Consider the following 22877-nt stretch of genomic DNA (forward strand, 5'->3'; position numbering starts at 1 on the left):
AGCTGCGCAACAACAGTAACAGCCATGACAAGAACGGTTGTAGCAATAACAACGCAGCTACTCTTCACTGGGCGCTTGGTCTAAGTGCTATGGCTGCAGCATTGCACGTTATGGGAGCGACAGGCATGAGACTTAACACCTCATCTCTTCAAAGATCAGGAAGCTGGGGTTTCCAGAGGTGAAATAAGCTGCCCAGTGGCACACGGCTAGAATGTGAATTTAGAGGTCCATAATTTTTAACCCTGATAACACAGAGGGTGAAAGTAAAGTTATGGTCACGTGGTCATTAGGCAATGGCACTGTCCTTAGATGGACCTCAGGTGACCGGCACAGCAGAGATTAAATCACGCTTCCTTTTCTCACCTCTTTTCATTTCATCTTTTTTTTCTTTTCTTTTCTTTCTCTTCCCCCCCACCCCGCCACCCCCGCAGATAAACTGGCTAAACCAGAAGTCTGAGTATAATCTGAGAATGCTGAACAGCCCACAGAGGGGAAAGAATCTAAAAATTGCCTCACTGCTGCCATGCCCTCAATAAACTAAGCTAACCAGCCACAAATAATTTGAAAGAGCCAAAAAAAACGAAACAAAACAAAAACTCATTTTTTTGACATTTCCTCAGTTCAGGTTCTCAAGTGGAATGGATATTTCATATCAATAATGCAGACAATTAACTTTCCAAATTTCCACCTAGCTTTGATATATATCTAATAAGTATCACCAGCTTATCTCCTGAAGAAGGCAACGGAAGCAGTCGTTAAGATTAAGCTAAGGTCGGGGCGCCTGGGTGGCTCAGATGGTTAAGCGTCTGCCTTCAGCTTAGGTCATGATCCCAGCGTCCTGGGATCGAGTCCCGCGTCGCGCTCCCTGCTCCTTGGGAGCCTGCTTCTCCCTCTGCCTCTCTCTCTCTCTCTCTCTCTCTCTGTCTTTCATGAATAAATAAATAAAATCTTTAAAAAAAAAAAAGATTAAGCTAAGGTTCACCTTTGAAGGAACTGCCCTTTAATGTTTAAAACATAAGGAAGAGAATTTTAAACGAATAATTTGTTTCATGTTTATGATTATCTGGTAATCTCCTATTCACCACATAATATCCAAATGCCCAATCAGATTTACCATTTAAAAGTGAAATGAAAAACATATGTAATTAGGATCTTAAAGGAGATGCTGAATATCTACAAATTTCTGTGAGCTCAACTGAGTTCCTAAAATCAGAGCCTGATTTTCAATGTTTTTTTAAGAAAGAATCAGATTATGCTAATAAAGACCAAAGCACACAGGCATATTACTTTGAGAAAACAGAAAGTAAGGTACAAAAGATCCTTTGTTTGAAATGGAGACAGACGTCTTTGCAAGTCATTTCAACAAATATTCACCTTCATAAGCAATGAAGGATAAAGACTCTGACGGCGGTGAAAAACACAACTCGATGTATCGAACGCGTACCACCAGATGGCATCCCAAATCAGAGAGCACAGGTGGAGATCACGTCAACAACTGCGTTTCTGAAATGGAATCAAATTCATGAATTCCAAATCAATTTTTTAATAGCAAAATGTCTGACATTAATCACAAAATCCAACGAACACAACAATAATACTGTCGCGAATATAACAAAGAACATGAATCTGAAAAGAAAGGCACTGTAAATCAAACAGTGATCTTGACATCAATTATTATTTAAAAAAAAAAAAGTACAAATGGAGCCATAACAGAAAAAGAAAGTCTGGTTAATAATTTTATCTTTCCTCAAGTGTCATATGATCTCACTGATATGAGGAATTTGAGAAACGAGATAGAGGATCATAGGGGAAGGGAGGCAAAAATGAAAACAAGACAAAACCAGAGGAGGAGACAAACCATACAGACACTTAATCTCAGGAAACAAACTGAGGGTTGTTGGAGTGGTGGGGGGTGGGAGGGAGGAGGTGGCTGGGTGATAGACACTGGGGAGGGTATGTGCTATGGTGAGCGCTGTGAATTGTGCAAGACTGTTGAATCACAGATCTGTACCTCTGAAACAAATAATACATTATATGTTAATTGAAAAAAATTTTATCTTTCCTTAATTTTTATCTACAGTTGTCCTTCCCATTAATCCGCATTTTACTCTTTCACAGGGCTTTGTCCATTGTAAACAAGAAAGAGGACAATTCAGGAGACAGCATTAGAAAAACAAAATTAAGAAAAGCTTAAAGAAAGAGAAAAAGAGATCAAGTTTCTTTTTGCCTACATATAAGACTCTCATGAAGTTGAAGTTCAAAAGCCTTGGTGTCCAAACCTTAAATATCTTAAGGAAACAGAATGAAACAATGCTGCTATGTCTAAAACTGGCTAACACATGGACCACACTATCAAATATGAACAGAAATTAATTACAGGGAAGCATATTATACACCAAACTGCAGTCAAAAAGTGACCAAATGATAGCAGGAATTTAAATTTTGTTCAGAATATTAAAATATGATGTTGTTTCATGAAAATCTCTGAAAAAGATTTGATTATCCCCTGTATGTGGGGTTTGTTTGTTGTTTTTTTTCTATTGTCATATAATCCATAAAATCCTATTTCTACAAACCACATTTTATGAGAAATGTTATTTTCATATGACAAAAGCAACTTAAGGGAGGCATGTTACCAGTTTGTAATTTACTTTTGGAGCCATATATATATATATATATATATATGTGTGTATGTATGTATATATATATGTGTGTGTATATATATATATCTCCAAGAATAAATAAATAAATAAATATAAAACATTTAATAATAAACATATGTGTAACATTTCCTGATTTTCAGTGTTTAATATTAAAAAATGAACATTGAACTTTTGATAGTTCTTGGGTTTTTTTGTGTGATTTTTTGCGTGTTTTTTGTTTTACCCCTTCAACAGATAAGACTCATGTCTCCAACCTCTCCATGGACTTTCACATTATTTCATGAGACAATGCTCACTCAGTGATGCTGGCGGAGAGCTGGATAAAACAGTAGGACAAGCTATCTGACCCCCAGACAAAAACAGAGACAGGACTGAATTGCCTAAAGGTCGTCTCTCACGGAATATATATTAACATTGGCAAGAATATGTGCATGAAAGTATTTAATATTTTAAATAATACATTTTCTATGCCAAGATAGTCATTTTAAATAGTGGTAAAGCAGCTGCCTCAAAATTTAATATTATTTTCCCCTTACTGATCCACTAATTAAACCACAGATTTTTCTATAAGAAGCTACTTCTGATAAGTTCATCTATTTTATTTATCCAGCATCTTGTAACATGTCCAAAGTCCTCCACTTAAAACACAAAAAACCAAATAGCTACTGAGGAGAAAAGAAGAAAAAGATAACGCTCATTTAAATGATCACACTGACACACAAAGAAACAGACACATCCACACACATACAGGGATGTGTACTCTGCTTTAGAGGTGCCTGTATGCTTCCATTATATTATTTTCATAATTTATACTATGTGCAAATCAGCACTGCATTTACATTAAATTTATTTGGAAATAGGGGAACATCCACAAAACCATGACACAAGATCTATATCCTCAGATGTTAACATTTAATAGGATAACAGCATGAAACAATTTTTAAAAATCAGTAAAATATTGTTAAAGGCCACGCTATATGATTACTCCCAGAATTCATTAATTCCATGGACCTGCAGAGTCCACTTCTATGCCCAAATAAAACGGGAATAGATGCAGTTGAGCTGTCTGGGTTTTAATACCAGTTCTGGCACCTTCTAGATGGGTAAACTTAGATATGATACCCCATTGAGCTTCAGTTTCTTCATTTGTAAAATGGAGCTGATAACAGTACTTCCTGCATAGGGCTGTGTGAAAACTACGAGTTAGAAAATACAGTGTTTATAACAGTAACCGGGGAAAAAACAAGAATTTAAATATTAACCTTGCAACAAAATAACCCATTAATTCATTCACCAAAAAGCTATAAAAAAACAATTACCATTTACTATCACCATAGTTTCACATACAAAAAGAAAGCATTCTTACTAAATTAAAAAAGATAATCTCAGTCTGGACCAACAAAAACTTTGTCATAAACCAGAACCAGTCTGTGACCAGTATTTGAGAATGTCCATTAAAACCTATAAACATTACTGGCCCACAAGAAAATAGAATCAGTGGAGTTTGAAATGATTAGGGACACTTCAGTGAGAAAAAGTAACATGAGATGAGACTGGAAACACAGATATAATCCGGCTAGACAAAAGGAAGGGCATCTCCATTTTTCCCTGGAGATACCCAGGAAGAATGCTCTTTCCTCATCTGGAGAATTCCGGTATTATCTGAAACACTACTTATCTTCAAGCCATGGTAATATTGATTACAATATATTAATATATTTCAAGCTTCTACAAAGCAATCAGAATATTATTACTCCAAGGGATAACTTTCAGGTTTTAAGAATAGTAATTTTAGGGATTTTTATCTTCCTATGAAAACAACTACAGATGGATGTCTGGGTGGCTCAGTCGGTCTGCCTTCGGCTCAGGGCACAATTCTGGGATCCTGGGATCGAGTCCCGAATCAGGCTCCCTGCTCAGTGGGAACCCTGCTTCTCCCTCTCCCTCTGCCCCTCCCCCTGCTTGTGTGTGTGCGCATGCACGCGTGTGCTCTCTCTCACTCCGACAAATAAATAAAATCTTTTAAGAAAAAAAAAAGGAAAAAAGAAAACAACTATAGACATTGCCTTACCAGGGCTGCTTAAACACTATTTGTGAAACGTACCGATTTATGGCAAACTGAAAAGGACAGGGTACACTGCATCTTAAAGCAAAATATCTGTTTGTGGTAATTATGATGTAAGGGTAATGACTGTCAAATGTTTCCTCTGGATGGTGTTACATGTTTACTGATGTCAATAGATTATTACTGACTCGTTCATGACACACAAGTACTGAAGGACTATGGCTCAGCTACTCTTAATCTAATACTCCATTCATTACCAAACAATTCACTTAAAGATGCTATTGATCTCAGTCTTCCCTTTTTTTTCCCCCTATATAAACTGTCCCAGCCACAGCTTTCTATACAGTCCACTCTCAGAAAGCTTGTAAAAGAAAAGTACTATGAAGATTTTCACTGAGAAAAAACTATATAAACTCTGTGCCCCAAATATGCTAAGCACTATTTTTGTCTTGCCCCCTTGCATTATAGCAATATATTTTTATTTAAAATATAACCAATCAGGGCCCCTGGGTGGCTCAACTGCCTTTAGCTCAAGTCATGATCCCAGAGTCCTGGATTGCGTCCCAGATGGGAGTCCCGCATCGGGTCCCTGCTCGGCGGGGAGCCTGCTTCTCCCTCCGGCCCTCTGCCCTCTCATGCTCTCTCTCACTCCCCTCTCTCTCAAATAAATAGATAAGATAAAAAAATAGTAAAAAATAAAATATAACCAATCATAATCAATAACCGAAATAATTTATTTTTTTCTATTTCTTGAGAACCTTTAATAGCATTCTTAAACATGTTTTTTTTTCTCAGTAATAAGCAAGAACAAATTCTAGTGAAAGGAACTGAAAATGCCTGATGTTTAAAAATCTTATACAGTGGCAGAATAGTGTGTGTAATATAGTATGATAGCTAAGCATGAGGTATGTAGATGGACGCCTGTTCAAAAAACAAGGTTTTCAGCTTACTAGCTAGGAGACCTCAGACCAGTCACTTAAACCAGTGGTTTCCACAGTGCAGTCCCAGATCAAGGGTATCATCAGCACCTGGGAAGCTGTTAGAAATTCAAATTCTCAGGCCCACCTCCAGACCTACTAAATCAGAAGCTCTGGAGGTGGGACCCAGCGACCTGTGTTTTAATAAAGTCCTTCAGGTGATTCTGATCCATGCCCAATTTTGAGAAACACTCAAACTGCTGAGACTCCCTTTTCTCCTGCTTAAGATGGTTTTCCTAAAAACAACCTTGCAAAACCAGAGAGGTAAACACTTCATGGAAAAGGAGTCTGCTCTCACGCAGTGAACTTTTATCAACATTTTTCTTTTCTTTTCTTTTCTTTTTTTTTTTTAAAGGGTCAAAATTAAGGTGAATAAGGACTTCAAAATGATGTGCTCCCGCCACAGGCTGGGGCTGAAATGCACTAACTGCCAGCAGTGGGCTGGGTACCAAAATAGGCCTCTGGCTGAAGGGAAGGCCCTCGAGATTTGGCCACTGAAATCTAAGTGGGCAAAATGCCCCAGAAGTAATATTTTATCCCCATATAAACTAAGGCCACGTTAGGCTTTGATAGTGACAAATGATAGTTTGAGGAGAATAAACACTGATCTTTTAGGTCTCAAAAGACACTGGATTCTTATCCCCACTTAACTCTCCCCAGAGTAAAGGCATGGGGAATTCTCCTAATTGACGTCAGCTGCTGTAAGGGCAGGAATGCCATGACCTTAAACTTGGCCACTGGTCCACACTCACATCCAGGAACAAAGCCAGAGGGTTCTCCTGGCAACTGCCTGACATGCTACATGGCAGACACAGCCACTGAGGGAATCCTTTGCTGCCCCAGGGACAAATCCCCCCTGCAGGAAACAGACAAACTGGAGAGATTAGCAGTTTGCCCAGCTAATGCTGGCCTATCCCCTCCACCCAAAGAGCAGAAAATGAGCTCTAAATCACGCGATTCGAAAACCTAGGCTTCTGGTCTGCTTTTGCTTTACAAATGAGGGGAATGTTCTCTGCTAAGTTGAAGGAAAAACAGGAAAGTATGAAAACTTCAAGGAGAAATGTAGGAAATTGGATCCTTGCATAAACCACCTACCGTATTCAAGAAGTCTTTAATGGACACTGATTTTTAAGTACGAACTACCAGATATTTTAAGATTAGTATTAACTATCATTTTCTTTAAAGACCTGTAATCAAAATCATATCCAAATCCCCTACCCTGCCAAAGGCATCATCTTGGCTTCTCTGAGAGAATATGAGAGGTTCCTAACCAAAGCCTCTCCCAAGACTTCCTTCCCACTCCATTCCACTCATCTCTTCCAGGATGTGATTATGTAACTCCCTGCTCAAAGACCTGTAGAGCAGTATTGGAATGTCTCAGCGCTGCCTGCCAGAAACTCATACCCAACCTGAAACTTCCAACCTTAGTCTCCCCCCACCCTCACCCCCCACACCCTTCTGAGACCCTGGCTTCCCACAGCAAACCTCCAAAACCATGTCTTACCACTTCACACACACACACACACACACACACACAAAAACACCGGTGCCTTTGATATGCTGTTGTCTCTGCTCAAAATACGCTTCACAGAGTAAAATTTTACTTCTCAGATGTGATCCAGTTCAAATATCACGAAATCAGTCAAAACTTTCTTGGCTTCCCTGCATTCCTTTTTCTGAGTTCCCACACTAAGTTTGTAGGCATCTTTATTACAGTTCTTAACAAATTATATAGTAATTATCTGTTTTGGTGTCTGACACCCTGACTAGAGCTTGAGTATTCTGGTCAAGGACTACATACATCTCCTGTGCTTACCATCCACAGTTCCTAACCTTCTAAAGGAGTTCTCAATCCCTAATCAAGATAGTTTGGATCACGGCTATTTAAAGGTTTCTTCCAATCAAAGATAGAATATAATAATCAGTGGGCACTGTCAGGGAAACCTTAGCCATTTAGAAGATAGAAAAACCTTTTGGATTTAAACTAGCTATATCTAGGTGGATACTTCTTAATTTGCTTAAATAAATCTAGATCATATCTTGTAATTTAATCAATAGTTTAATGGATATATCTTTGGCCAAATTATCTGTTTTCCTTATCCTGTTTTGAGCTGTTGGAGAACAGAGACCAGGTCTTATTCACCTATGTATCACCCACACCACCTGAACACTAACAAGGTAAATGTTCAATAAATATGCATTAAATGGAATTCCCAAAATGAATTGTATCTTAGTTCAGGCTACTTGAACAGAACACTGCAGACAGGGTACCTTTAACAACAAACATTTCTCACAGTTCTGGAGGCTGGAAAGTCCAAGATCAAGATGCTGGCATATATTTAGTGTTCGATGAGAACCCTATTCTGGTTTGTAGAGACCATCTTACTGTATCCTCAGGTGGAGGAGAGAGAAGTCTCATCTCACACATGCACTAATCCCATCATGGGGACTCCACCCTCATGACCTCATTTAAACCTAATTACTTCCCCAAGGCCCACCTCCAAATGCCATCATATTGGGGATTAGTATATCAGCATCTGAATACTGGGGTGGGGGGGGCATGAACATTCAGTCCAGAGCAAGTGGCCACACTGACATTTGGATACACGTGTTAATGTTCCATTTGTATGTTACAAGTAAACAAAGATAAATTTAACTGAATTTTCATGAAAGAATCAAAGAAGGAAAACACATTCCTCGACAAAATGCCTCCAACACAGAAACACATTCTTCACATTAAATCTCTGAAACAGCTACCATTCTAATCAGGCAAGTTAGTTTAGAGAAAAGAGCAAAACATGCCTCACACCTCCTTTGTCTTGATTGCAACCCCCTGACTAATTGGCACCTCTACTCCCACGGAGAAGGTTACTGATTTATCTAAATCTACCTCCCGGATGGCAAGGTACACAGTGCTTTATCCTCCAGAGGGACACATGCAAAGGCCAGGTTGGAACTAGGCAGCTTCCCGGTTCTTCTTCCCCCAAATAAAATGTACAGAATTTGAAGGGAAAAGAAAATCCTAAATAACTATAAACCTTTCACTACTTTATGAACACTTCAAGTGGGGGAAGGTGATTTGGGAAGCTTGGTTCATTTAAACATGAAAGACTCGCTCAAGGAATGAAATAATGTCCAGTTTTCCAGTAACTAGAATACTAATTTCTAGGTTTTTCTCAAAATGGGGGCAAACGATGGCACAGATGTTAGCATGACTTTTTTCTAACCGTTTGTGAGTGAAACAGTTTTATGAATTAAAAACTAGGAGTGGGGAGGACTAGAGGGAAAGTGGGGGAGGGCTTTTGTTACAAAATACTTGCCATTTGTTTCATTTTGAGAGTTTACAGATCTACTCCACTTAAAGGTGAATTCCACATAAGAAGCTACTGGTCAGTTTCTACCAGGACTCACTCACCTCACCGTTTTCAGGAATCTCACATATGCAGGTGAGAGATTATTTCTAATACCACGTGAATACCACCATGTTGTCAGGGTTGAGGTTTTTCCCACTACATCAAAAGTCCTTGCTTCTTTCCTCTTCACCTTTTTTACAGGTTCTCATTTGTATATTATACCTCTTATTTTTATTTGTATATTATATATATATATATCATTTGTATATTATATAAAATAATATCTCCATATTATTTTCCTTCTCCCCTTCCTCTTCTACTACCTTCTTCTTCCTCTTCTTCCTTCTCCACTGAATTAAATTTTCTATCTTTCCTAAGTGTGGAGTTCTGAATTACATAAAGAATACTCTATCCTGAAGATTTTTAACTGTAAACTATGTCTTTTATTGCATAGCCTAGCACCAGTAATAAAATAAAATAAATAAAATAAAAATAAAATATTCTATCTATAAAGATAGAATACACAGATATTCTAAATTTAAAAATAGATTGGGGCATCTGGGTGGCTCAGTTGGTTAAGCACCCTACTCTTCATTTTGGCTCTCAGCAGGGAGTCTGCTTGGGATTCTCTCTCCCTCCCTCTCTGCCCCTCCTGTCTCTCTCTCTTTTCTCTCTCTCTCTCTCAAAACAAACAAACAAACAAAAATTTAAAAATACACATTGTTCAGATTCTTATAAGAAGTATCTCGAAATAAAAGGGATTGCAATATTCTCTGATCAATGAATCCTGCTTTCATTTTGCATTTCTGCAGGTTTTAGCTTTTGCTCAGAAACTAGTGGGCTGGGATATGAAGCTATAAATTTAGCTTTCTGGTGAATTATATGCAAAAAGTTTTTTCTTTTTCCCTTTACCCAAATGTTAAAATAATTTTTTTCTATCCCTTTTGTCACTATGATTCCATATCCTTACGTTTCCAGAAAAGAGGAAAAGAGATCACTACAATGGAATCTATTAGAGGTTCCTTGGGATCCTGCCTTTGTTATGAAATATAAACACTCCTCTAGAAAAAAGTTTTTCCTGACTGGATTATATTTCACTAGTGCTACATATTCTGTGACGTCTCCATAGCTGCTTCTGTCACTATCTAAAAGGCTTTGGGGTTTTTCTCCCCTGGGAATGCCATACATGATTGAGTCCTGATTTCCAAAGTCTCTTCACAGCTGTGTCCCAAACTCTGCCAAATTGTCAGCTAGTATCTCACCAGAAAGAACCCAGTGTGATCTGTATTGAACATGGGTGCAATTAGTCCATGGACTCCAGAAGGTTTCTGGGATAAAACATCCTAAATCTGACTCTTCCAGAATCTTCTCTACGTATCCTTTCAGGATAGAGTCTAACCAAACAGAAGAGCTGACTGCATCCCGGAAAATACATTGCCCTAACTACCTATTTTACATGTTTCTTTAAGTTAAAATTATCACCTCCATTACCACTTACGGGGCTCATTAGTGAACTTAACATGAATTCTTCATTGCAACTCACATGTTATGTGAAATAAAAAATAAACTCAAAATATCAAGCCATTCATTCTCAACAAAAACAAATAAGCTTAATGATGAAGATGTCATTTAAATCTAATATTTTATCATTAATTTATAAGTGGAATTTATGGCCAATTTTTGAAGTAGTTTTTTTATTTGGTTTGGTTTTTTGTTTTATTTTTTGCTGGTGGCTTCCAAACTAGTATTTAGATACTAAACAAATTTAGTATTTTAGTATCTGAGAAAGTAAAGCATGTTCATATTTGTTTTGTCTTTATTTTTTCACAGTGTCTATGAATTGGAGATAATAAGGTATGACTCCATTTTAACACATGGAAAATGGGATTCACAGTGATACACACAGAGTGAATCCATGGCCTGATTTACTCACTACTGGCCAAAACTGAGTTACCACCACTGGAGCTAATTTCTCCTGCTGCCTGGCCCCAAACACATTCATTACATTTTTTGAATTACAAGCAAGAAAAATTGCATTGCCAACCAAAAATAAAACATTAAGAATGTCAATTTCTTTGGAATAAGAACCATTAGGGACATTTTGACCAAGGAAGGTCTGGTCTGGTATTCTAGAGAGCTTATTTTTCTCTTAACAGTAACACTCAAATATATCTTTGAAGGCCAATCATGTAAGTAATAAAGATTTGGAAGAAAGAAGCAATCAGTAGTATATGTGAAATATTTTTAAATGGCACCTGGGTGGCTCAGTCGTTAAGCATCCCCTTTATTTTGAAAAGGATAATATTCTGTGTCTAATTTTTTTCCTTTGCCAGAATGATAATAATTAAGGAGAAAACAAATGTTTTTGTTTTTGTTAAAATGTTTTATTTATTCATGAGAGTCAGAGAGAGAGAGAGGCAGAGGGAGAAGGAGGCTCCCTGCCTAGCAGGGAGCCCGATACGGAACTTGATCTCAGGACCCTGGGATCATGACCTGAGCCAAAGGCAGACGCTTAACCATCTGGGCCACCCAAAAACAAATGTTTTTTAGCTTCTCAAAAAGGTGAAAACTTAGAAGTTTAGCAAACTCTACAAAGGATAGATCAAAAGCCTCTACTATTTGACCCTCTACACCATACAACATTTTTTTCGGACAAATTTTAATTTTGATGGACTAAGAGAAGTTATACTTACACAAAAATATGTATCTGCCCGCAAGAGGTAACAAAGCAAAAAACTCAAAGTGAAGATATTTTCTAGGCACAAAATACTATAGGAAGGCATGAAATTTGGCCTCTCCCTAAACTTTAGTGGTTCTCAAACTTGAATGTGCTTTGGAAACTCCTAGAGGACTTAATGATAACAGAAATGGCCTCACCCCAGAGAACATGATTCAGTCATTCGCGGCGGGGCCGAAGAATTGACATTTTAACAAGTTTCCAAGGGATGAGATGATAACGCTAGGCTGGGAACAACATTTTGAGAACCACCGCTTTAACTCAGTCACTTACTCAACCACTGTGGAACTCTCGGTGTACCTTGTCCAACTTGTCCCAACAAATATTTTGTGTCCTCTGTGCCAGTTAGTGTTTCCACCAACAAACAAGATCACCTCCAAAGTATTACTTCAGAATATCTTCATCACCTCTGAATTGTACAACACTTTTTAGAGCATCACCATCTTACAGATATTCAATACATGAAATAAAAAATAGTTATATATGTATCATAGCTTTAGTCCTTTGTGTACAAATTGGACAGTTAAAGAGTAAGATGAAAAAGGTATGTGAAGACTCATTGGTATCTAGGATTTTGTGATTTGATGTTAAGAACAAAGTGTGGCTACAAGTGGGCAGTGTCCATCCTCAGGTCTTACCTGTGACTGGTGCATCAATATCCAGCAAATTTTTTTCCTGTCGAAGAATTGAAGCCCCCTCTGTTATTATTCTCAATGCGACGCTCTCTTCCAGCCTGCCCTCCTTCATGAGATGTGCCTTTAAGATATCCACACGAGGTTTCCCATCATTATCAAACACTTCTTTTGCTGTAAGCCGGTGACTTGGAGGAAATGGGACAGCTGAAAAAGAAAAAGTCAAATTATTACATTAACCAAATCCAACAAAAATTCAATAATAACTGCCAAATATCTCTCTCTCCCCACCTATTGGAGTATTTTAAAAGTTCCCACATTAAAACAAAATCAAGGGCTGTCAAGAATTAAAGGCTGCCTTGTTTCTTTGATTCTGGATGTAATGTGCTTGCTAAAAGGAAATTTACATTTCTTATTCACCCAGTACCTATCTCTTGCATCTAGAAGATCCTGATTAAGTTAATAAAGAAAAAAGAGAGAGAGATGTTTCTGTTAGGCAATATTCAATTTGACAAAAGAAAATAGTTTCTATATATCCAACCATAACTCACTCGGGAGAAGATGTGTCTCTACTGAGAAAGGTCTGCCAGACCAGATTTGCCCCTCCAATTAAAGTCACACTTCTGAGTAAACTGACTCACTATAAGGAGAGAGCAGAAATCTGAGAGCAAAAAGGCAAAAATGCACTGAATATTAAACAGGAAATCAGAATTCGTGTGCACAGGTAACAAAGGAATATCTTGAACAGTGAAGGACAATATGGTGTCAGGGAGGAGATGCACGTATTTAGGAATATGATATAATAACAAATGCAACTTACTGCTCAGACCCAGAACCAACCATTCTCTCTTTCACCCACACCCCCATAACTTAACAGTAAAAACCTCTCCTGTAGCTACTGTCATTCTTTACATCTGCGAATACATTCATTCACTCATTCAGCTGAAGGATATTCACTAAACTTCTACAATGTGCCAGGACATCCAAAGGTCCATGGTTAGAGATGGTATCATAAAGGTTAAATTTCTGATAAATGGTCAATAAGCCCCTTCAGTGAGGATGAGTCATTGTTTGTGTATTTAAATGAGGAGTCATTACTAAAAACAACTCAGATCTATTAGAAATATCTAGAAGAACCATAAACACAGTTTCATGAAACTTTCAGCTGCCATGTGCATTATGCCATATGCATAAGAACGTCTCCATATGACGGTTCCTCTCTTAGGAAGAACACTTGATATTCAGGAATAAACCTAGCCCCCTAACTTCCTGAAAGTGTCTCTCAAAGGAGCAAGATTTATGGGAGAGCTATAGCAAGAAATTTTGTGCAATCTAATAGCATAGGTTTGCTATCCAAGAGAAGTGATAAGTACTTAAAAGAAAAGAAAAATCAGGAAGTGATCCTATACTAAGGGATGCAACTTGATTCTCTATGTGGCCAAAATGAAGTGGCAGAAGTACACTCAGTGGCTAAGCATGAGGCTTTTGTGGTCAGATGAACCTGGGTACAAGCCTTGGCTTTGTACACTCACCAGTTTTATGACCTCGGGCAAGGGAAATAACCTCCTTTGGCTTCGGTTGCCTCACCTGTAGATTGAGGATTACATCTATCTGAGCACTGTTATAATAACTAAAGTACGTCGTAATATCCGGAGCTAACATTTATAGAGTGTTTCTTTTATGCCAAGTATTGCTTGGGTAATAAAGTCAGACACAATAGGAAAGCTGTAAGATGAGTAAGACATATGTACATGTGTTTACATATCAGTGTTCTTAGTCCTCACAGCATTACTGTGGGGGAGAAACTTGAGGCTTAAAAATATTAAGCACTTTGCCCAAGACAATCACCTAGAGATTTATATGTAGACCCAAACTCCAGCAGTTTGATCAACTACATTATACTGCTTCTCAAAAGGGACTTAAGACAGTGCTTAATAATTGTGAGGTCAGGAGGAAATCACTTTTTAGAACTGCAATTCTAACAAACATCGAGAAGCGTTTCTTATGAAGACCACGTTTATTTTCTTTTTTTTAAAAGATTTTATCTATTTATTTGAGAGAGAGAATGAGAGAGAGAGCATGAGAGGGGGGAGGGTCAGAGGGAGAAGCAGACTCCCTGCTGAGCAGGGAGCTCAATGTGGGGCTCGTTCCTGGGACTCCGGGATCATGACCTGAGCTGAAGGCAGTCGGTTAACCAACTGAGCCACCCAGGTGCCCAGGACCACATTTATTTTCAAAAATTATTTGGGACAGCTCACAGTAGAATAGATCTATAATACAAAACCACAATGTAAATTAAAACATAAAATGCATAATGCCAAAGCATAGTGTACAATAAGAGCAAAGGCAAGAATTAAACACGGAGGAGAAAAAAAGAGGAATTTAGGTCGTTATACTTCAGGCATTTGGGGGTAATTTTGTTCATTTTGTTTCTTTGCCTTCCCTGCTTTTTCTTACCTGACAGATATTCTTGTGAAGAAAACATGGCCACATTTCAATGGCCACATTTTTTTTTTTTTTAACGTAGGTCTTTATGTATGGTTTGAAATTAGAAAATACCTTACCTGGTCACTCCTCAAAATCCCCCCCAGACATAGGATGGGGAATGGAAAGGAAGAAACTTCAAAAGGACACGGGGTAAGGCAAAGAGCCGATTTTTTTTTTTTTCTTTTCAGTGATTTCCTAAAATAAGAGTTTAAGTGACTCTGCAAAACTGTCAGGCAAAAATCACAGGAGCACAGAAGGGTAGGAGGCTGGTTTACTGTCAGGCATATAAAGGCAGTGGGTCTCTGCCACCTGTGCACTAGCTGGCCTTATTAAACTTAAGCAAGATCAAAGGTTAAACTTGAAAGAGCCAAAGCACTGAAGAAGGTGAGAGGCAAAAGGAGAGCACCCTGAGAGGCATCACCTGCATGAATGAGACTTTGTCCAAGTCCCTAGGCTCTCTCCAACGCCAAGATCGCTGCAGTAACAGATGCTCCCTCTTCGATGCCCATCTTTTACCTTCCAGTAATTGCTAATCCTAGGTAACTGGCAAAGGTGAAGCCACCTGCTCTGACACAGAGGAGTTTGTTCCAAATAAACAGGAGCGAAAAAGACAGGAAAAAGGCCAACCAGAGGGCTCTGTTTCCAGCCGGCTGATAGGGACACTGATGACATGGGGCCCTTTACCGGTTAAGCAGATGGTAAGGCCCCCAGGGAACCAAGATGTGCAGCGATGATGCCGAAGTTGGAATGCAGAGATGCTGTAAGCCAGAGAGGAGTTTTCTGGGACAAAAATAAGAGTGGGCTAATATTTGTGTATCTGTGCACCGTTTGGCTTCATAAAGAAAATACCAGCCTTACAAAGGTCACATTTATTTGCTTTCTCTGTTCACCTAGCATCCTACATGCAGACGTGTGCCAAATACCGAGCAAAAACTACTTAGACCGAAGAATCCAATGTGCATAGAAAACATTTCTTTCATTAACTCGTAAAAATGGCTACACTTGATATAATAAAATTGGATTTTCCCTCCCCTCCATTGCTTTGAGTATTACAAGTTGCTTTCATTGCTACCTGAGCAGGTCAGGACTGAAGGAGTTGAGTTTGTGCATGCCAATAAAATTTAGAAATATCTGTTGATATCTGGCTGACTCTTCCCAAACCAATTTTCTTGTAACCGCCTATTAAGTATGGAATACGGTGTTATAATAGTCTTCTTAGAAGTATCCTAAAAGTAGATAGAAACCCTCTCAGCTTTCTCCACTTCACAACTGCCACTCAATCTTTTTTCCTCAAATATAACAGCAAAGCAGCTAAAATTTGGGATATACACATCCTCAACTGATTCCAAACATTAAGCACACTGACAGCTGTAAAGGCAAACAATACACCGGACCAGGATCGAGTTCCCGTGTCATTGACTGCAAATCTGACAGCGACTGAATTCCAATGAACAGGATATGATCTTGTATTTTTATTTCCTATTTGTTGATGCCACCAGAGAGTTCACCTACCTGATCTAGAGAAAGGTTACTAGTCTGGGAACCAAAATCATGTGTATCCAATATTGGCATCTACGTAATGATTACTGAAGTTGTTGTCAATTATTCATTCATCAGAGAGAAAGACATTCCAAGGCAGAAAAGCTGGGATGCCAGCGTAATTCAAGCCCTAGGTTCTGGCTGACAATGGGGACCACACCTCTGAAAGAGTCAGGGGTCTCCTCCTGAGATTTGGGTTGCATCAGTTTTAGAAGACCACTATGTGCCCCGGTAGCCGGAGTGATCTGCTCTCACTCTGGGGTAGATCTAGGTATCTGAGATTTCTGTTCCTCAAATCTGAGCCACCTTAGCCACTATTAAAGGGACTCCTACTATTCGATGGGAAATATCCAAGAGTCCCTGTCACGTTGATACCTTCTTCACTGGAAGAAGAGCAGCGTAACTGCGACCTGACCTCTTTCCTTCCAAGAAAGAATCACGGATAAAGAAAACATTTAGCCTAGAGATTTTTTCAAAACTTTGTTTTTTTTTTACTTAAAAAAAAACAAAAAACGGCACCTCAAGTATATCCAAAGGAAAAAGAATTCAACGCAGCTCACTGTCAGCCTCTCTTCTTCCCATGATGACTCTTGGGGCATGCTCACCAAATCCTGGGGTTCTTTAGAAGAAAATTAGAATTCTCTCCATTTAGATTGATTCCTGACACCCTCACATCAAATAAGAGGAAACTGAAGTCCAGAGAGAGGATAAGTGAATTGCCCAGGGTCACAGGATTAGTCATTGGCAAAACCAACACTAAATTTTAGGTCGACTTGGTTTGTATTCCAGCACTTTACCCTCTGAGCCTGCTCTGTCCAATTGACTAGCAACATATGGCTGCTGAATGCTTGAAAGCACCCGGTCCAAACTGAGATGGGCTGCAAGCCTACAATGTGCAATGGATTTATAACACTTGATACAAGAAAAAACAGGAAATGTACAATATCTCATTAATATTTTTATGTTGCTCACATGTTGAAATAAGATTTAGGGTATACTGGGCTAAATGAGATTTATTAAAATTAATTTCACCTATCCTTCCTTATTTTTTAATATGGATACTAGAACATTTAAAATTGCATAAATGGTTTGTCCTAGATTATTATGGACCAGGATGCATTCTTCTCAAGGAGGAAATGAGAATAGGGGGAGTTGAGAGTGTATTCTGTAATCTTTCTTGTTTTTCAACTTTAGCTCCTCCAATACCTCAAACTGTCTCAACACTGACTGCACATTTGGAACCACTTTTAAAAATAAATGACGCTGAGGTGCAACCTCTAGGAATTCTGATTTAACTTGTCTAGGCATGGTTTTAAAGGAACCCAGGGTAAACTGCTGTGAGGTCCAGACTGAGATTCACGGATCTATATCATAAGTAAAGACATATAAAACACAGGCAGTTTAACTCCCACCCCCCAAACATGTTCCACAATGTCAATCAACTGTAGCAGATGTGAAGTCTTTGCAAGTCCAGACATGTTTATTCCATCCCTCTCTGTCATCAGAATGTGCACAGAAACAGTTCCTGTCCCATATTTCACATGGACACTGCCTGTACCAGGGCTAAGATACTTACATTGGCACATGTTAAGAGAACAATTTAAGGATATCACATGTCAAACACAACTTAAAACACATTCTGGGTGACCTCCATAAGCTGGCACTCCATTTTTCCCTTGTGGACCTTTGTATATGTCACAAACTATTATTCTCATCAAACCATATCAATCAACCAATCAATTATCAAACATCTAGTAAGCACCTACTATGCACTGTATTCAATGTCAGGCCATGAGAAGGACCACAGAGAAGTGGGCAAGAGAAAACAAATATTAGCAGATCCAGACTCTGAAGAGATTGCCATGTGATATGGTATCACGGGTATACATATATATATATATATATATTAGTTTTTGCTTGAGATACCTGGAAAAGCATTAAACAAAGAAAAGGAGAGATGATGTAATTAGTAAAGGGGAAAAAAGTGTCTTTATCTACTTTAAGGCCATGTCTGGGTTCCTATAAACTCTTAGATACAAACACAGCTTTCTTCCATCTAAAGTATATAATAAATATCTCATTTGTTTAGGTGACTCCAGAAGACAAGGTTCTGTCTTTAAGGTAAGTAATGAAAAATAGAATACGCTAATTTTAAAATATAATATGCCAGCTAAAATACACAAATGTAACTCCTTTCTCAGTAAATAAAATTACCCTGAAATCTGATCCTGCTTCTGAATAACAGTGAAGAATTATGTAAAAGGAAGTACTGGTGACTTTTCACTAAATTTTGCTTGGGTTCTAATATTGAGCCATTAGGTTTGACTTACATCCTTCTGGGTTTAAAAAAATTCTGTCAGTATGGGGATACATGTTTATCCATGCACATCATGTCTATATGCAAAGATATACAAACCATGTTGTCTAGGAGCGACAGCTTAAAAATTAACCACAGCTAGCCTCTAAGAAACACCATAGGAACTTATTCACTAGGGCCCTACTTATGCTACTCCTGTAGACATTCATCACTTGTTTGTTTGAAAGTCTCTGGCTTTCATTACAGACATTAATGTCTGTCAAATTAAAATATGCTTGCTTATCTCAAGTGTGGATGAATATTACTCTTGTAAACAGAAACATCCGGCCCCACTTAAGCTAAAACAAACAAACAAACAAAAATTCACAGTAAATCTATAAATAAAGCCCCAATTTATTAATTTACTCGTGTTTTTTCCTACAGCTATGATGAGCTCCTCCACCTTAGAGCAAAGACCTTCTTACCCACCTCCTCTGAATACTACCACTCAGATCCTGAGCTTTAAAATGTATTCCGTTTTAAACACAGTATGTGTACTAATCATTTCACTAGCAAACTGAATACTTCATTTGGTTTTCCTCAATGTTTACATGCAAATATAGCACAATGGTATTTTATGTAACTTCCCTAAACTGTTAATAAAAGGGCAGTATGATACTCGAAGTGTTTATTAAAATAAGGGATATTTTTCTTCCTCTGGCTTACAGAATTTTTATTATACACAGTACTTTTGAACCTAAATCTGAAATGTGCTACAAGCAATTCTTTAATAAAGATCAGACACTAATTAATTAAAGGAATTATTGTTCTAACTACAAGGGATTTAATAATTAGTGAAAATGAGTATCTCAACAGTATAATCAGAGATTCCTTTATTATCTGAATTTCAAAATACTTTTCATTTAAATAGGCTTATTGATACATAGCTACTCCTTATGCCTTCTATTGACAGCTATTCTTATTCTCTGGCTACTCTGCATTCTTAAGTCTAAAGACTCAAGGACACAGAGATGGGTGACAGTCCACAACCCCGTCCACATGTAGGATTGGGTAGTTCTATCACAAAACTCCTTTGAAGTTTTGTTATTTTGGTTAGTTCATTTAATTACTAGAAAAGTTGCAATTGGCTTACATAATAAATTATGTAATAATGATTCAACATGAAAAATGATTTGACAAAAGTTATATTTTAAGAATTTCAAAACATTTCGGTATTACTGCCAAGCTTAAATAAAATCTGATTTTTTTGTCGTTAAAATAAAAAAGTTATATGCCCAAGTCCAGTGTTTACCGTGGTGGCCACACCAATGACAAATTATTTTATACATATACACGATTAAAGCAAAATTATATTTACTGATTTTTAACATATGATATTGAATGTTCAGATTAAACTAAGAATTTTAATTAAATATTAAATATTTTAGTTTAAATATTAAGTAAATTAAATATTTAAAAATTTTAAAATATATAATTGATGATGTGTCATTTTGGAAGAGTGTACTCTATAATTTTTTTAATTAAAAAAATACATAATCAGTCATATTCACATGGACACTGCCTGCACCAGGGCTAAGATACTTACGTTGGCACATGTTAAGAGAACAGTTTAAGGATATCACATGTCAAACACAACTTAAAACACATTCTGGGTGACTTCCATGTGGTACTAGCAGGTACCACAACTATATGTATCCATTCTCAGTACTAGATGAAGTGACTACAGCAATATTTTTAGCAAGTGGTATTTACAGTAATCTCTAGAATAGCAAACTTACAGTAATGAATAAAATTGTACTCAGAGATAAATTTAAGCAGAGGGGTTTTTATTTATTTTTGTTTGATTGTTTTTGCCTTGAACATTTTCTTTTTCTCAAGAGAAATATGTCACAGGAGGAGATTAAAATCAAGAAACAAACAGATACTTTAAGACAATTTGAATTTATTTCCCATGTGAGCAGGTCCCTTTGAACACGATAATTTTCCCTGAGAAATGAAAAGTATCTAGGGATTATAAAACTTTATTTAACCCAAGACATACTTTACCATTCAGAAATCCTCAAGTCAGTGGCCTAAGACATGAAATATAAGGAAGGACCTTACCTATATTGGAACTAAACTATTTCATTAGAAATTCTTTAATAAATGTAAACTTCAGAAATCTCTGTATTAAAAATAGCAAAACTTCTTTGTCTTCAATTAAACTTAGAAGTTGATATGAAAAATCAATCTATGCCCACACACAATTCTTTCCTTTCAAATTCATCATTCAGCTCTAGATGCCCACACATTTTCTATGCCCACATGCCCACCCATGGTCCCGATCCCTGTGGTTAAAACACCTACAGGCATCAGAATAAATTTTTTAAATGAATAGGCTTTCTCTTCTTTGAAAGGTCTTGATGAAATGGCAAATTTATGTCCCAGATATCGAATAATGTAAGTCTAAGTGGCAATTTAAGGATATTACCATGTTACCACATTTTGCATATAAAGGGTGACTGGTTTAAAAATGATAAATCTGGCATACAGCCTTATATCTATCTGTGTGCCACAGTGAAGCAAATGATCAATATTTTGCCTCAGAGTCACCCTCTAGAGAGTCAGGGGTGGGAGCTAAAATCCCAGGTTTGCATTTAATTCCCCCCCCCCCCGACCTGGCTCTGTGCTCCCTACTCCCTGTGGGCTCAATAGTGAAAAAGCAGGTCCTCTGGGCCTCTTCATGCTTCAGTAATGCTTATGCCAAATTATACCGTTTGCTTCAGTCTGATGACCAGGCCTGTTCTCCACTTTCTCTGGTCCACCATTTCTAAGAAACAGCCACTCCTGTGAATAATACAGAAACACGCAGGAGGTTCCAGTTCTTAGCACCTCAAATGTGTGCTCTCCAAATCATAATCTTCACATCTCGATTTAAAAATTGGAATTTTGAGACATATGGGTGGCTCAGTCGGTTAAGCATCTGCCTTCAGCTCAGGTCATGATCCCAGGGTCCTGGGATCGAGCCCCGCCCCCGCATCGGGCTCCCTGCTCAGCTGGGAGCCTGCTTCTCCCTCTGCTCCTGCTCTTTCTCTCTCTCTCTCTCTTTCAAATAAATAAATAAAATATTTTTTAAAAAAATTAAAAAAAAATTGGAATGTTTTAGTGACTACCACCTACGATTATATCCTCTGAAACTTCATTTTCATTAGTTTCATTTATCTTTAAAATGTACTTGTCAATTTTGAGTTTAAATCAAACATGCATCTCTTAATCTATCAATGGAAAATGGCTAATTTCATAATAAAACTCCAACAGACTGCCTTACCTTCCTTAATAAAGAGCCACACTTAAGGGAGATTTTCCAGTCATATATTTTGTACATAAAAGAAATTCTCAAATAATTAAGGAAACAGATTAATTATAATGTCAATTTCAAATTTACATGTAACACCAAATCTGTTTAAATAAGTCAGTCATCATTAACTGAAAAAAAATCAGAATAATTAAGTAGAAAGATTAATAATCAAGTTGCCTTGAAATCCAGTACTGTTGTGTATCGGTTGTTAGGTTTCAAATCCACTTGTCTATGACTTAAGTGAAGTTGTTTGAAGGAAGGGTGAATTTGTTTACATGGAGGAAACTGTGTTAGAATGTTGTCACCAACATCTGTTGTTGTCAATAAACACTCAGTAGCTCATCTGTTGATGGGTGCCTCTGGGGGCTTATCAATAAGAGCACAGGGAAGAGCCCCTACAGTGTAATGGCCATTTAAATGTTAAATACCAAGAATTTGTGAGGACTTAACCAAGAGTAGTCAGTTTGGGCAAGGGTTACCTTTGCTGATCTAAATAGCTCTCCAAAGACCTTGGGCAGTGCTCGCTTTGGCAGCACATATACAAAGACCTCGGGCATTAGCTCCTGCCATAGCAAGGCAACTCTTTGGAGGAGTGGTGAAAACCATGCAGGGGCCCTGTGAAGGAGATCATCTTGCCCACCAACGCCAATGTCTTCATTTCCTCAGCAACACGCTCTAGCAACAAGGGACTTCTGCTTTACCCTGGCAGCTGGACGTCAGCTCTTTGTTAGCTAAGCCAATTCCTCTGAGAACCAACTTCTGGACAGTTA

The 22877-nt window shown here is 37.8% G+C and overlaps 1 protein-coding gene across 8 annotated transcripts in view; it reads right to left on the reverse strand.

Moving 5' to 3' along the window:
- Window positions 1–22877, reverse strand: part of PPP3CA (protein phosphatase 3 catalytic subunit alpha) — a 449539-nt gene that overhangs the window by 148334 nt on the left and 278328 nt on the right. For all 8 annotated transcript variants that reach the window (XM_027598215.2, XM_027598214.2, XM_027598213.2 and 5 more), the window contains one exon: window positions 12434–12634. In XM_027598215.2, coding sequence (XP_027454016.1) covers window positions 12434–12634 — 201 coding nt within the window. The remainder of the gene's footprint in view (window positions 1–12433; window positions 12635–22877) is intronic.

This window comes from Zalophus californianus, chromosome 2, assembly GCF_009762305.2.
Source record: "Zalophus californianus isolate mZalCal1 chromosome 2, mZalCal1.pri.v2, whole genome shotgun sequence".
Lineage (NCBI taxonomy): Eukaryota > Metazoa > Chordata > Mammalia > Carnivora > Otariidae > Zalophus > Zalophus californianus.